The sequence below is a fragment of the Elgaria multicarinata genome, chromosome 2 (genome assembly GCF_023053635.1).
Source record: "Elgaria multicarinata webbii isolate HBS135686 ecotype San Diego chromosome 2, rElgMul1.1.pri, whole genome shotgun sequence".
NCBI classification, from domain to species: domain Eukaryota; kingdom Metazoa; phylum Chordata; class Lepidosauria; order Squamata; family Anguidae; genus Elgaria; species Elgaria multicarinata.
In genome coordinates this window covers 39,604,195-39,621,189 of record NC_086172.1, presented here as the reverse complement: position 1 = coordinate 39,621,189, position 16,995 = coordinate 39,604,195, and the positions used below count along the sequence as shown (strand labels likewise).

Here is a 16,995-nt window from a genome sequence, read left to right as displayed (position 1 = left end):
AGCTTTTTGGCAAAGTTTAAACAAGCAGGAGATATGATAGCCTGGCCTTTTCTAACTTCTCTGTATGCCCTAGTTTGGCCCACAAAGTATTCATTAAAAATATTAATTTCAAGATTTCAACACAGGAACTCTGAGTATAACTAATGCACAACTAATGCTCATGAACATTTCCTACAAGCACTGCAATGCAATTATCAGTACAATCATAAATACTAGACATCTACAAACATAATATATGCAGTAGTCAGTTAAAAAACGTGATCAGAAGTGTATTTCGACTTCCCCAATCTGGTGTCCTCCAGATGTTTTAGACTTCAAATCCCATCAGCCCCACCCAGCATGGCCAAGTCAGGGATACTATGAATTGTAGTCCAAAACACCTGGATGGAAGCATCAGGTTGGAAGAAGGCTACTCTACAGTTCTTCTTCGTGGTCTCTATGCATCACACATATGGGCTCTGCGCCTGCGCAGAGACCAGACCGGAACCTACTATAGCTGAGTGGAACGTTTTTGGCGGGAACCCCTCCCCCCACGCTACCGCGCATGTCCATGGGGTTCCCGCCCTTACCTCAGTTCTTCGTCGTCCGCCATCGTGCATAGACCAGTTTAACCGAACCTCTAGCGTTTTTCTTGTTAACTCACTTAATCTTCTCTTTAAAATCTTTTCAATCTTTTCCTAAGACTCTTCTTACTTCTTTCTTTATCTATATATAAAAAAAAAAAAAAAAATTTATTGTAGATAGTTTTCCCTCAGCGACTTCGGTCGCTTGAGGCCTGCATGGCAGCAAAAGCCCCGTTTAGGAAGTGTGTCAGGTGCGGGGCGAAACTTCCACCGACGGACGGGCACTCCCTTTGTCTCGTTTGCTTGGGAGAAGGACACGTTGTGGAGGCCTGCCACCACTGTATGTCGTTCACAAAACAGACTAGAAAGCACAGAGCCGACAGACTTCGTTCTATATTGTGGGAAAAAGCTCTCAAGGCCACGGAGGCTCCCACTATGGAAAAAACGGCAGTTGGTAAGCCCGTTACTGAAAAAACGGCAATCCGTAAGCCCGTTACCGACAAATCAGCAGACCGCAGCACTGAAGTGCAAGCCAGAGCTCATAGGGCACAGATACCCCTCACGCCTGGCCGGTCTTTGACGAGTTCTATGGCTAAAAAGATTTCAAAGAAAGCCAGAACTCCTAAACCTTCTTCGGAGCTGGAGAAGAAGAAGAAGAAGAAGAAAAAGAGGGACGCTGAGAAATCCACCCTAGCGTCGCCTCGAGCGGCGGAGTCAGTTAGGAGTCATTCCACGCCTCCCATTGCTCCGACCGCGTCGATGTCGAGGCCTCCCTCGGCATCGAGATCTCAGTCGGTGCCGATGGCCACGGTACCGACGCGCCCGCTCAGCCTTTCGGAGGGCGAACTAAGAGATTCCGCGTCAGCGGCTTCTTTCCAACAGCCCACAAGGCCTCAAACATTGCAGGGATTGGTCCCACTGCAACCATCTCCAAGACTGACACCTCGTCGTGAATGGGACGGAGCTTCTAGATACTCCGATCCTCACCCAAGATTTGAAGACTATGAATGGGACCGATATCGTCCTCAGCGCTACTTCCCGGATCGACAGTGTCCCCAGGAAGAGTATTATGCGCACCCGCCACCTATGACAAGAGTGTGCCGGTTACCTTCACCACCTGATCATCAAGCTTCGAGGGTGTCTACCCCTCGGCAACGTATGCAGCCATCGGCGTCGACCGGGGCAGCTCCCACGGTACCGACGGAACAACTTCAACTGCAAGTGGTTACATTGTCTTCTCCTGAGCAAGACTACCCTTCAGATTCGGAGTCGAGGGTGTCTGCAACTCCAACAATGCCTTCGCCGGAGGATGAGGTCCACGATGACGACCCTTCCTCTCCTTCGGACGATATGGTCAGATTTTCTGACCATATGCTTAGAATGACACAGGCTCTAGGATTAGATATCCAGCAAACAGACGAATCGGTTGTGGATCCCATTTATGATGTATTCCAATCTACCACTAACCAGAGACTGGCTATTCCCATCCCGCATGCGTTGAAGCAAACAGCCCAACTATCCTGGAAGACACCTGCTGTAACTCAGGCTACGTCTAAAAGATTAGAGACCCTTTACCGAATTCAAGAGGAAGGCGTCATGTTTTTGGTGCAACATCCAAAGCCTAACTCCATTGTGGTTGAGTCAGCCCAAGGCCAATCACAAAAGGCACATTCGGCTCCAGTAGATAGGGAAGGCAGAAAATTAGACCAGACTGGTAGAAGGATTTACTCTTCTTCTTCTTTAGGCATTAGGGCGTCAGCATACGAAGCGACGATGGCGAGGTACCAACTTTTCCTGTGGGAAAAGATGGGTTCCTTATGTGAACACCTACCGGAGGACAAGAAGGAGCTGGCGAGGGTATTTCAAAATGAGGCCTCAGCCATCGCCAGGCAGCAGTTATCCACGGCACGACACCAAGTGGACTGCCATTCGAAGTCGATGATGGGCGCAATATCTCTGAGGAGACATGCGTGGCTCAGATCGGCTAATTTAAGCCATGAAACCAAGTGGAGGATAGAAAGTATGCCATTCGATGGCGAAGGACTTTTTAATACTAACACCGATGAAACACTGGATTCCATCTACAAAGCCAGAACAACGGCTAAAAAGATGGGTTTCACTGCTCCTCCAGTGCAGTACAGGCCAAAGAGATGGGTGAGGCCGCCAATGCAACAACACCAGCAATACCGGCCTCAGTACCAACATCAGCCTCGCCAGCAACAACAACAGTTGCAGAGGAAGAGACCCTACCAGGGCAGATATCAGCAGGATAAGAGGCAGCCCGACTTCAGTAAGAAGCAGCGGGTTTGACTCTTCGGCCCCAGATCCACTCCCTTTTGCGAACCGCTTAGCACCCCAGTACCATCAATGGGAGTCAATTACAACAGACTCCTGGGTGCTCACTATCATCAAGTCGGGCTATGCCATCGAGCTCGATGCCCTTCCTCCTTTTTCCGGCGTGAAAGTAACGACTCCATCCCCTCCTCTGCTGCTCGAGGTACAGACCTTACTATCGAAGGGAGCCATCTCTTCCGTACCTGCAGAGGAACTCAATCAGGGATTTTTCTCTCGTTACTTCACGGTCCCGAAGAAAGACGGAGGTCTTCGACCGATCATGGACTTAAGACAACTGAACAAGTTCATCACCCCGAGGAAGTTCCGTATGACAACGGTTACTTCTATTCTGCAGCTTCTACAAAAAGGAGTTTGGTTCGCAGTGGTGGATCTGAAGGATGCGTACTTCCACATCTCCATCAGGAAGTCGCATCAAGCTTACCTTCGGTTTTCGATCGGTGCATCCCAGTACCAGTTCACCGTTCTTCCGTTTGGATTGGCGACGGCACCGAGGGTCTTCACGAAGGTCATGGCGGTGGTGTGCGCCCACCTGAGGCAGAAAGGCATTTACGTTTATCCATACCTGGACGATTGGCTCCTCGTAGCGGACAACAGCGAGGCTCTCCATTTAGACATATTAACCACCCTCAACCTGTTGGACTCGTTGGGGCTGTGGGTCAACCACGAAAAGTCCATTTTGACTCCACAGCAGAGATTGGACTTCATAGGGGTAACCCTATCCTCTCGAGACGGGAGGGCATACTTACCGTCAACCAGGGCGAACACCTTACAGCAGTTAGCCATCGATACCGAGAGCCGCCGAAAGGTTTCGGCATGGACAATTCAGAGACTGTTAGGATTGATGGCAGCTACTACGGCAGTCATCAGATTTGCAAGACTCAGAATGAGGATCTTGCAGGCCTGGTTTTTGAGGACTTTCGACCTCAGACACAATGCTCGACGAACTTACCTTTCGATACCGAAGCAAGTGAGGGCATCCCTGAGATGGTGGTTCTCGATGTCGACTCTTCTCGAAGGCGTTCCATTCCAACAAGACGCGCCTTCGGTAACGATCACGACGGATGCATCTTTAGAAGGATGGGGAGCCCATTGCAGCTCTTTAACCTCTCAGGGTCGTTGGCCTCGATCACAGAGGGAGCATCACATCAACCATCTCGAACTCCTGGCAGTAGAAAATGCGGTAAAAGCATTTGCACAGATGATCGAAGGCAAGAATGTCTTGATCGCGACGGACAATACCACGGTGGTGGCATACATCAACAGGCAGGGTGGAACAAGATCACACCCTCTGAACCGTTCTGCACTCAGAATATGGAACTGGTGCATAAAGAGAAGGACTTACCTGACTGTGGTCCATGTAGCCGGCAAGGAGAACGTCGTTGCGGACTCCCTCAGCAGGTCATTCCATGTCGACCACGAGTGGGAGCTCGACGTCGAAGTGCGAGAAAGCCTTTTTCGGTATTGGGGCCGCCCTGCTGTCGATGTCTTCGCTACCGAGGACAATACAATTTGCGCCAAGTATTGCAGCAGGGCAGGAAGAGGAAAGCGCTCTCTAGGAGACGCTTTCACCAGGACTTGGAGAGGGAATCTCCTGTACATGTTTCCTCCCTTCCCACTGCTGACAAGGGTGGTAGCCAAGATTCAGATAGACAACTCCAATTGCATCCTCATCACACCGTGGTGGCCTCGACAGACATGGTTTCCTCACGCCCTTTGGTTATCGAGAGGGGATTACATCAGGCTCCCGTCGATACCGAAGCTCCTGTCTCGACACCAGGGCAGGGTTCGACACGCAGATCTGTCGACCCTCAAGATGACTGCATGGAGGATAGCAACCACTCCTCCTCCGGTACCAGAACTTTGACTGTGGATCATATCATACTAGCAGCATTAAAGCTTTCCACAAGGAAGGCTTCTACAGCAAAGTGGCAAAGATTTCGGAACTTTGCTTCAGAACAAGATCAAACACCAGAATCTTGCCACTTATCTTTCATCCTCAATTATTTATTGACACTTTTCCAGCAGGGACTTAAGCTCGCATCCATCAGGGTTCACCTTGCTGCGATTACGTCTTTTCACCAAGGTGTAGATGGGTTTACACCTTTTACCCATCCAACAACGAAGAAATTTCTAAAATGTCTGAAGAACACGATACCGACTGTGAAGAGTATCGTGCCACCATGGAGCCTGTCAGTTGTGCTGCAAGCACTGACACGCAAACCCTTCGAGCCTATGGCTTCGACAGACCTTAGGCTACTTACTTTAAAGACTGTCTTTCTAGTAGCCATTACATCGGCAAGACGGGCAAGTGAGCTTAGAGCTCTTAGGATAGATGTCCCGTACACTATCTTTCATAAGGATAAGGTTGTGCTACGCACAGATCCAGCCTTCCTACCTAAGGTAGTGTCTACTTTTCATCTGTCCCAACATATTACTTTACCTGCTTTCTTCCCTAATCCAACTACACCTCTTGAGTCTTCCTTGCACACTCTCGATGTAAGAAGGGCTCTTGCTTTTTACAAAGACAGAACAGAGACTTTAAGGAAAACAAAGCAATTGTTTATTTGTTATGGTGAGCCTTCTAAGGGACTCCCTGTCTCTTGCCAGCGGTTGTCACGCTGGATAGTGGAGACAATAGAATTGGCCTACTCTATTTCTAAATTAGAGTTAGTGAGACCTGTGACGGCTCATTCCACCAGAGCTGTTTCAACATCGGTGGCCTTCACCAGAGGTGTTCCCTTGGCAGAAGTCTGTAGAGCCGCAACGTGGTCCACTCCATCCACGTTTGTCAAGCACTACAGTTTGGACACCCGTGCGAGGCAGGACTGCTCATTTGGGAGGACAGTTCTTTCAGAGATCTTCAGATGATGCACCAACCCACCTCCAAAGGTATGTCAGCTTGCTACTCGCCCATATGTGTGATGCATAGAGACCACGAAGAAGAAATGCAGGTTGCTTACCTGTAACTGTAGTTCTTCGAGTGGTCATCTATGCATTCACACAACCCACCCACCATCCCCACTCGGTGGTGTGAGACTTATAAATGACACTGTTTTTATTGTGGAATGTACTTTATTTTATTTACACTCATGTTTATGGGGGCACATTGTCGGACTCCTGTAAACTGAGGTAAGGGCGGGAACCCCATGGACATGCGCGGTAGCGTGGGGGGAGGGGTTCCCGCCAAAAACGTTCCACTCAGCTATAGTAGGTTCCGGTCTGGTCTCTGCGCAGGCGCAGAGCCCATATGTGTGAATGCATAGATGACCACTCGAAGAACTACAGTTACAGGTAAGCAACCTGCATTTTCATGTATACACATGATGTACCACCTCAACCCTTATTTAATCAGCTTGGTCTCAAAGACTTCCAAGTAACTGAAAACATGTAAACTAAATCTGAGCTACTCTGGACATTAAAGCCAAGTGACTTCCACAATCACATTTTGTGCCTCTGATCAAATATCCAGGCACTTATATCTTTCTACTGTTTGTTCTGAATAGTTGTTCAACCCATTGTCTATTGTTATGCAACTTGCCAAGACTATCTTGCAAGACATGAAGGACAAGATTTCATTAAGCTGCATTTTCTTGCTTTTCTGACATTCAAATTTTCCTAACCTTATCTTTGACCCTAACAAAGAAAATATGGCAGGATGGAGAAAAAGCTGGAAGCCTTTCCTAACATTTACTGCAATAAGTTGTATTTATTTTTACTGTTCTTATTTGAGTTTGCCAGTTTTGAATACAAGGATTCATATGCTACTGTCGATAGTACCGATAAGATGTTGAACATTCATTAACTTGGTTTGCACATAATGGAGGCAAAATGTGGGTTAATTAATTAAAATTTAAGCCATGGTTGGTTGCGGCATGTGCCAGCAGCCTTTTTGAATATTCAACCCGGCGGGGTTGCCATGGTTTGTCATGCCTTCCAATCCTGAGCAGCAGAGTTGTCGAAACCCAGGCAGCAGGGTTAATCCTCAAATAACCCATGGTCTGTGGTAGGGTTATTTGACGGTGTAACACTTTCATTAAATTAGAGTAAGTTATGCCTACTTTTCGTTTTGTTTTATTTACCAGCTATTGGATTACAAGTTTGGAATTCATCTAGGAATTCAATATTTTTCGTGGTCTGCTATGTTATGGTGAATTACATCCGGAGGCATGTATCAAGCCACAACATGATGGGAGGCAGGCTTTCACTTTTTGTGATTCAGAAATAAAAAGAGATGGCATCACAAGAGACATGTATCACTGCAGCCCAGGGTTGGATCTTACCTTTGGGAACCAAGATTGCAGTGGTCTCTGGGCCTCAGGATGCCAGTGCCTTTGTAGTTTTACTGAATGGCAAAGCTATCACATGCTTACAGGTTTTCTTGGTAGGCTCTGTCCTTTCCTCTTACTAGTCTCTTGGCAGGAATCTTGGAGTAGGGATAAAAGACAGATTACGTGGCCACATAAACTTGAAGGATTCCAGCTGATCATTCTTCATATGAATTAGATGCAGCCAAATGGTTTGCCCTTCTCCTCCCAAAAAGGTGTAGGCACATTGTCTGAAACTCTTCCAACTATGTCCTCAATGTGGGAAGCCAAATTCTTGAAAGGGGTGTACTCACAGTCAAGGCATGCTTGTCTTATCCAAATCTTCATTATGCAACCAGAATACCATTTAGCCAATATTATCCACCATAGCATCAACAAAAGGCATCTTACAGTACAGTGTATTACAGAATATTGTAATAGTTTGCCTTCTCATTTTGGCCCCTGGGAATTTATAGTAATAAACTCAACCCTCTAAAAACCATGCAGCCAGTAACTTGAGAGATAAAGACAGTGGCTGGAACACATGGGAGTGGGAAGAGATACTGCTTTTAATATCTAGTCCCCAAATTGCTCTGTTTTGTGGAAAGCAGAGCAAAGTAGAGCAGAATTGGGTGCATCTGAGTGAGTTTTTGACTGTTGTTTATTGCCCTGTAATATCTCTGTCTGCACTAGCTTTGTTTGAGCTTTTATGCTGAGGCAATGTCTCAGAATGCACTTCCAGGGCTGGGAGAATATTTAGGGGGCTTAGTGGGGTTGTGGGCAGCAAGGACAGCACCCAATGTGTTTTTTACCCAGGAACTAGAAGGCTAACATGTTTTTTCCTGTAAGAAAATCAGGAGTGGGGGGCTGCTTCCTCTGTGAGAGACAGGAAGAATTCATAGGAACATGTGGATTTTTTTCTGGGGTGAAGCCATGTTAATATACATTTTGAAAGTAAAAGATCATTTTGGTTGACATTGTATTGGTTTCTCCACTTTAGCAAACTCTGCACTTGAATCTGACATATTTAATCCTGCACCTTACTGCAGTCTGTACTCAATTGTATTTTGCATTTTATTGAACTCTGCGTTTTATGGATTTTAATCTGATTGTATATTTTAGATCACTTCCTTTTTGAATAAGCCTTAAGATCTGACTGTATTTGTAGACTGAGTAATCTGCTGCACTTTATTCTATCTTTCTCTGACTGCATTTTATTTAATTAGCTGATTGGTTAGTATGTGCCTGGGCAATGTGATCCTTGAGAGAGGAGAGTGTGGTATACCTATTGTAATAGTTATGTGATACTACAAAAAGAAATACGGTATAGGGAGTTAGGTATGCCAGTTAAGAAAAGGACTGATAAAAGATCTAAAAGCTGTTCCCCTCTTCTGGTCCTTTCCCCATCTGTGGGATTTTAGGCTGCGCCGTCAACCATCTCTCTGGTTTTATGATGCTGATTTTGAATCTCAGATGGGTCTGTACAAATTCCAAATGTGTTATTACAATTTGTGGATGAAGGGGCCAAAACTTCTAAAGGTCTTATATTTTATCCTATTGTATTTTTAGCTTTTAGCTTTTGTGAACTACCCAGAGAGCTTTGGCTATTGGGTGGTATAGAAATGTAGTATACAAAATAAAATAGATGAACTGGGAGGAATAGATCTGTTTTGAGTTCTGTCCGCTTGGGCTTGTAGTGCACCATCAACATAACTTAGAAGGCCAGTGAAGGATGATTGCTATCACTTAAAAACTATCTCTCCCTCATCAGGAGACCAGGTTGTTCAACTGCTGGGTTTAAGTGTTTGTCTCTGATGTTGGACCAGACTCACAGATCAAGGATGTGTTGATGTACCCAACTGCTAAGTCTCTCTGCCCAAACTGGTATCAGGTGTGGTGCTTAGAGAGGTTTGTCTGGCCATTTGTATGCTCAACCTTTGCCCATCCTGACTATTTACATAGAGCTGAAGAGGATTAACTGTGTGCATCCGGAGGTGATAAATGCCTCCTTGAGGGAGGGAGTGGTCCTGGTTGCCTTGAAAGAAGCAGTTTTCAGACCATTCCTTAAGAAACCTTCACTGGACCCAGAAGATTGTAACAAATATCTCTGTTTGGGACGTGGTACTTGAGGTGATGGTGGAAATCCTATTTCATATGCTGTTGGATGTGTGGAATATCTAGACCCATTTCAGTCTGGGTTCAGGCCAGGATTTAGTTCTGAAACAGCATTGGTCTCCCTGATGATGATTTCTGAGAGACAAGGGAGTGCAACACTGTTGATTTTCTTTGATTCCCCCAGAAACTCCAGATACCATCAAACATGGTATTTTGTTAGACTGGCTTCGTGGGCTTGGGCTTAGTGGTATGGTGATATGGTGGTTCTGCTTATAAAAGAATTGTGAAGATGCAAAGGAAAAGGGATTTTTCTATGGTATTCTGACTTTGGAATGCCCTCCCGAGGGAGATCTGACTGGCACCAGTGTTGTATTCATTTTGGTGCCAGTTTGAAACATTTCTATTTGCCTTGCTATTTCTATTTTAATCTTAGTAATTTAATCTGATTGCCTGGTTTGTTTTTACCTGTTTTTTTGTTTTGATTTCACTCAGTTTTATGGTTGATGTTTTATAATATCATTAATGTGTAATTCTATGCTCGTGCATCATCCTGGACCAACTTTTATGGTTGAAGAGCTGTCTAGAAATAAAGAGAAACAAATAAATAGGTGGATGGATAACAAAAAACAAACAAACAAACAAAAAAACACCTGAAAGTGTTGCTTGGTCACTTCATCTGGTCCTGTAGTTCCTCAAGGAGCAAGTGCTTAACCTTCAAGAATATGTGCCTACAGTGCAGCCTAGACAGCCAGAACAGTGACACCAAACATGCAGAATTACTTTTTACATTCTGACTGGAGAAGAACTTCCTTGGTAAAGGATGCTTGATCTGTAAATTACATTGCTAGACAAATTCATGTTCCAAGTTAAGTAATTACAAAGTTCAGAAACATTGCTAGTTAAATTGATTAATGCAGTTAGCTGTATGGAAAAGCAGAGGCACTACTTTTAGTGTGAATGGAAGTTCAATAGTTGTAATAGCTCAATGGTTGACTCACTCATCCCCCACACTCTCTCCCCCCTCAGTCCTCCCCCTAGTCTCCCATCAGCCATTGCTGCCGAAAATCTGTCCTATTCTGAAGCTGGACTAGAGCGGCAGCCGCTGCTTTTACCACTCTTGCCTTGCGACTCTGTGGCTGACAAAATAACCAACTGTGGCAGAGGAAATAATTAACGGTGCCCTCCACACAACATGATAACTAATGGTGGTTCAAATAGCCAACTCTGCACAGTGTTAGTTATCTGCGTTGGTTAATTCGGCCAAATAACCAACCTAGTTAAAAAAAACCACTCCACACAACACGATAACCCATGTTGGGTGAAATAACCAACTGTTGACTATTTAAACCACCATTGGTTGTTGTGTTGTCTGAACCCAGTCTACTTATGTGGTCTCAATAGCTTCCACATTGGAGGGTGAGATCAGGGTTTTCACACACACACACACACACACACACACACACATCTGGCAGAAAGTCATGAGGGCTCCCCTAGAGTCTCTAGGAGATCTCCCTGGAGCCCAGGAGAACACCACCGCACTCTGAGGATTGAGATGTAAGACATCAGAGAGATGGGCACGCAACACTTTTATTATGTTTTGTTTGTTTAGATCCCTGCGCATGTTGTAGTGCCTGACTAGGCTCTTAGCATAACAAACAAATATTCTGAAGCTGAACAAATCCAAGGCACCAATAAAGCTCCTTGCAAGGGTGCCATGTAGTGAATTACCCCTGTCTTCAAGCCCAAACAAAAGATGAAGGGACAAGAACTTGTGGGATGGTCAGAACAACAATAAACCACAATTTCAAACCAATTCTTTGGTTATATTTGAAATCATCCCTCAGTAGTTGCAGGCAGGCATTCACACTCATCAGAACCTGCTAATGCAGGGAATTTTCCACGGTGTGTGCACCTTGTGGAGTATCCTTCGAGTATGATATGAGTGTTTATGCACTTACTAAACACTTCTCAAACTTTTCTAGGAACATTGCTTCCTATCTGTTCCATGTGGGTCTAACTCCATTTCTCAGTGATGACAGTAAATTGACAGTAGGCTAATAGTCGAGTCCAGTCTTTTAAGAACTTGGGAACTGATTTGGTTACAGCAAGAATAAAGTTTCATGCATGACCTGAATGGAAGCATTGGGGCAATTACTTGAATTGGCCATTGTACAGTTCAGTATGGTCATAAAATCTCTACTGTACCTACCCACCTCAGTCAGGAGAGATTATCTTATGAATTGTCCCTTACTAAAAAACCTGTCAGCTACCTACTTTTTTCCAGAATAAGCTTATAGTGTGTTGTCAGCATCTAGTCCCCATCAGAACACTGCACAAGGATCTGGTAAGTATTTGCTAGCAACTTATTCAAGACTTCAGAATAGTTTCACTTGTGGCTTTCGATACACATTGAACAGGAAAGTGTCCAAGACCAGACCGTGAAGTGTCCATCATAAGAAGGGTTTGATTTCTCACCCCTGTCTGGTCCAAGTTCATCAGGTTATTCTGCTGTTCTGTTTTACATACTATTTCTTCAGCAACTTCCTGGACAAAGCCTTTAAGTGTCTGTTGAGCTAACTACATTTCTAACAGTTTTTAAAAGGCCATTTTATCTAGGTCACTCTATATCCTATTCAAGATACAACTTCAGAGGGAGTCTGCAACATGAAACGAGTGAATTAAAATACACCAGGAAGTTCAGTTTTATCATCTATTGCTTGAATTGGGATAAAGCTTTTTCTTTAATTACCCTTCATGTCTTAATTAGCTCACCAGTGCCAGGATGTCTGTGTTATAACCAACTGTTTCGTGAATGAACACTCTTAATAATGCAATTGTCGGTCTATATGTTCTGCATTTCATTTCCCGCTGGCAACACTATTTTGAATCCTCCCCATCCTAGTGTGTGTGTGTGTGTGTGTGTGTGTGTGTACATACACACACACCTATAACTCACGATAACACTTCATACATGTAATGAAGTAGACTGTGTTCCACAAAGGTTTATGCCAAAATAAATATGTAGTCTTTCAGGTACTGCTTTTTCAGTTACCCCCATGGAAATTATGTTCACAAGAGTTACTATAATTACAAATATTCCAGCTATAGGGGACAGACACATTTTCTCAAACTTCAAATGTCCATTCGTTATGAGGTACTTTAGATGAAAGACACATTTATTCAGTGTGATTAAATTGTAAGCTTTAAAGTGAGGATTTAAAATCAGTCCTACTGCATGAAAGTGTTTCCGGAACAACGTTGCCCATGTATGTATGATTACACTGGTCCAGTTCAGAAGACACCTTAAACCATGGCTTTAACCATGGTGGTTAAGCCAGAAAGCCAAGGTTGTGTTCAGAAGATACCTTAAACCACGGCTTTAACCACAGTGAATAAAGCAGAAGGCCTTATTCACCGTGGTTAAAGCCATGGTTAGTTTAAGGTGTCTTCTGTACAGGCCCATAGTATTTAAGATGGTTTCTCAAACTATTCAACCACTATTTAATGCCAAGTTAATGCCAGTACTTTGCTAAGCACAGTATAGGCTATGGCCTAGACCCACGTTCACGCAGCATGACTCCCACACTCAACTGGTCAGACAAACCACCCACTAACAGTGCCTTCATCTTTCCTAGATTGAGCTTCAGTTTGTTGTCTGTTACCCCACACAGGCACCAAATCAGGAGATGTACTGCCTCATCTGTATTAGGTGAAAAAGAGAGATAAAGCTGAAATGTCATCTGTAATGATGACATCTCAGCCCACATCCCTGCATAATCTCTCCCAGCAGTTTCATGTATATATTAAAGACCTTGGGGGGATAAAATTAAACCCTGTGATGTTACTGTCATAGAACAGAGCGATTTTCTCCAATATCATCTTCTGGAAATGCCCATCCAAGTAGGAACGGAACTACTGTGAAATAGTATCCCCAACTCCAAGCCCAGCTCCCAGCCAAGAAGGACACCAATGGTTGATGGTAGCAAAAGCCTCTGAGAGATTCAAGAAAACCCACAGGACTGTACTTCCCTTGTGTTTTCTTTGGCTAAGGTCATCCCACAGGCAATCAAGGCAGTTTCTGTCCCAAACCAGGCCTGAAATTAGATTGGGAATATATCTTGAAATACATCTAGAAAATCAGCTTCATGCAAAAATCCTTGGAGCTAATTGGCAACCACTTGCTTGAGCACCTTGCCCAAGAAAGGGATGTTAGCAACTAGTTATCCTCCATTTCTGGGTCTAGGATAGATTTCTGCAGGAGCAACCTAATTATTGCCTCTTTTAAAAAGACTGGTAGCACTCCGTCTCTTATGGAGGAGTTTATAACCTCCTGGACCCACTCGTCAACCCTCCTTATTAGATGTAATAAGCCAAGATGGGCAAGAATTAAAAATGCAAGTTGTCCATCAAGCTCATCCAAGCACCTTGTCTAAATCCTTATGCATCAACAACTGAAACTCATTGAATACAGGTGGACCAGACATTGCTCTGGATCTCTCCTTTAATAGAACTTACTAATCGTTCAAGTCATGCTGGATTTGGGCGACAAGTGTCATGCAAACTTATCACAGAGAACTGTTGAGGTTGTGCTATATAAATAAATAATAATAATAATAAGTGTCAATTCCCTTTCACGGTCAGTTTGTAATAAATCTTTCACCTCCTGAAACAGCTCTGTTGGACAATGCTGTGAAGATGCAGTGAATGTGGAAATGAACTCTTTTACCACCGTCACTACTACAGTAGGCGTGTTAAGGCTCTCGAATACACCAACAGTCAGATTCAGCACAAGTCTTCCTCCACTTGCATTCCAGTCAACATGCCACTTGCTTCATTGCTCTCAACTCCCAAGGCGCTAATTTGGCTCTGCCAAGGAGGGAGAGAGCACTTAAGTCAACTCTGATTTTATTTTTGGGGTTTAACTAGTAGTGTAGCCATTCTTGTTTCCCTATTTGACTTGTATTATGTTCATTTATTAGGCTTCTAATGACTTTTATAGAACTGTGTATACCTAAAAAAAAATCATTGGGGTTGAGATGTGAGGGGGTGGAGGAGAAAGATCCTCCCCCCCCCCCCCGAGCTTTCACATTGTTACCTTGAGGGCATCTTTCACATACTTTAATTTTGATATGTGAGCTCCTGTGACAAGATGATTCTTTTTGGAATGGGAAAGTGTACATCTGACAAGGATATCGTTCAAAAAGAGAACATTTTTTGAGTTTGATAGCTACTTGAAGTAGTGTTAAGTGACTAGTGAGTGAAATACCTATGTGTGAAATGTCTCTCTGGTGAGCTAGATTCATTCTATCTTCTGGGAAATGGAGATAATTTTGACGCCAAAAGAATGGGCCCATAATATAAGAACTAAATGTAGGTAGCAAATGTCATTTTCCTATTATCTTCTGGAGCTCCAGGAAGAGGTGTGCTCAAAGCTGGTAGAAAGGTTCCTGATTGCAGAGCAATCTGCATGAAAAAGTGGGGGCCAGGTGTAGAACTATAACCGAAGGGGAATCTCAAATATTAAGATGACAATGACACAACTGAAGAGTTAAATTAAGGAAAGCAGTGATTGGAATGTAAGATGCACATCTTGAAATCTGACCCAATGAAACTTCTTTCTTCCCTGTTGTGAGTGAATGAGTTGAACTGTAGTGACATGGCTTTATTTTAAACATCAACTTGTTCTGCAAGGAAAGCTTCAGTCCTCTGAATAAAAGGGATTGGCCGTCTCATTCAAATACATGGAAATATTGCCATCTTGTGGAGGCTGCTGTTAGTCATTTCTTTCTCTTGGTAACATTTCATGATTATAGCATCCATTGCTGAACTGTGAATAGTTACCATTCCTAAAATCTTTTGATCATTCTGCCCTGAATAGTTCCTTGGACAAATGAGCAGGTATGTTGCAAGTTCTGTTGATGTGTAAAGGGATATGATCAACTCTGCTTTAAACATTAAATTGCCAGCATAAATTCAAAGCTAAATATTTTAGATAGGGAAATATTTTTAAATTACTTAGCATCCTTCTTCATAAACTGTTCCCACAATTTGAAATTTGAAGACTGTTTGAATTATTTGGAACAAGTAGCTAACGAAAATGAGCAAACTCGGATTGAATTCTTAAAATATTTGTATTCATTGCTGGATTCAGGAAAACATCTATTGGTATACAAAGTTAGTACTAGGGAGGTTGCTGGAAGGTTATCTCCTTTATCTGTGTCTCACTGGCATACTACTATTCCTGAGTAGCAGGTTAAGGTTGACTTTCTGGTTAAACAAGGGCAGACTCCCCCACCCACCCCTGAAAACAGTGGTGTTTTTTAAGGGTTGGTTGTAGTAGTGATGCTGCTGAATTTCATGATTGGTAGGCTAGTTGATCGAACCTCACCTAGTTGCAATGCTCACCATTTTAAAGAGTCTGGAGTGGTGGTTTATGACCTCTCTGTTAAGTTCAGAATTGATTGTGAACTTCTGAGCATGTGCTTTCTATATCTAAACAATGGCATTTCTGCACACGCTGCATTGATTGGATTAACCCTTTCCTTGCCTAATCTGATGCTGTCCTCGCCACCACTCTGACTCTGCAAGAAGGAGGAGGACTTGCCAGCGTTCCCCTCCCAAATTTTTTAGTTGTCCTATCTCTACCACTGCAGCTCTGGCTCCAGGAGGAGGAGGAGGAGTCAGCAGCAGCCCTAAATTTTTAGTTGCCCTACCTTATTCTTAGCAGCTTTCTTCATCGCTACTGCACAGTTCTGGCTCCGAGGAGGCTCTATGCAATTCTAAACTAGAGTTCACAAGATACACTATCATACACGAGCAAAAGCTCATTCACTTGGAATGAGAGTTCACTTTGAAGGAAACTCTTGTCCAAGCCTACATGGGTGAGTTTGTTATTTTCTGAGTAAATAACAAATTCACTTGGAGTAAGTTCACACATCAGTAGTTGCAAGTCATTTTAGATGCATTGGAAAGATTTTGAACTTGGAGATCTATATAACTATACCACAGTAAGTGTGAAGTCATATTTCCTGTTAGATCTGTACTCGAGTAAGTTTTCACGTGATGCCGTAGTGAATCAAACACCTCACTTGGTCAGTACTTGGCCTCAGGAAAGCTTGTTGCAAACCCTTTAGAACTGTAGTGTTGTCCCAAGGATTGATGCAAATGTGGTTTTATGTTTAAGGCCCTAATTGTAGATTGTGGTGATAGATTTCAGTAGATTTCTGGTACAAAATAGCTTTTCTGTTGCCATTAAATTATCAAAGCAGGACAGCTTGTGTGGAATAATCACAACTCAGTTGCTTATGTTAGATAATCAATTATTTGTATTTTCCGTGCTAGCTTTAGTTTAGTAGAGTCAAAGAATCTGAATTAATATAAATGCTGAGCAAGTGCATATGTTTTTGTAAATTGCTTATGTAAATTTTCAAATTGGTCAAGTTTCTCACAATGGATAGTGTATTAGAATTATTAAATGTAGACATTAGTCATAATGAACTAACAGCTCATCTTTTTATTATTCTTCCCCTTTAAGGCAAGAAATTTTAAAGTGGAATGGATGGGGATATAATGACTCAAAATTCATCTTCAATAAGAAGGGGCAAGCAGAATTCACAGGAAAAAGGTAATAAGGTGACTGCAAGTTTCTTTTTTTCTTC

General features: G+C 43.4%; 1 protein-coding gene across 1 annotated transcript in view; it reads left to right on the top strand.

The window, feature by feature from the left end:
- Positions 1–1,364: 1,364 nt before the first annotated feature.
- AGPS (alkylglycerone phosphate synthase) overlaps positions 1,365–16,995 on the top strand; it is a 57,948-nt gene continuing 42,317 nt past the window's right edge. The window contains exons 1-3 of the mRNA XM_063118303.1: positions 1,365–1,719; positions 16,266–16,344; positions 16,872–16,961. Coding sequence (XP_062974373.1) covers positions 1,365–1,719; positions 16,266–16,344; positions 16,872–16,961 — 524 coding nt within the window. The remainder of the gene's footprint in view (positions 1,720–16,265; positions 16,345–16,871; positions 16,962–16,995) is intronic.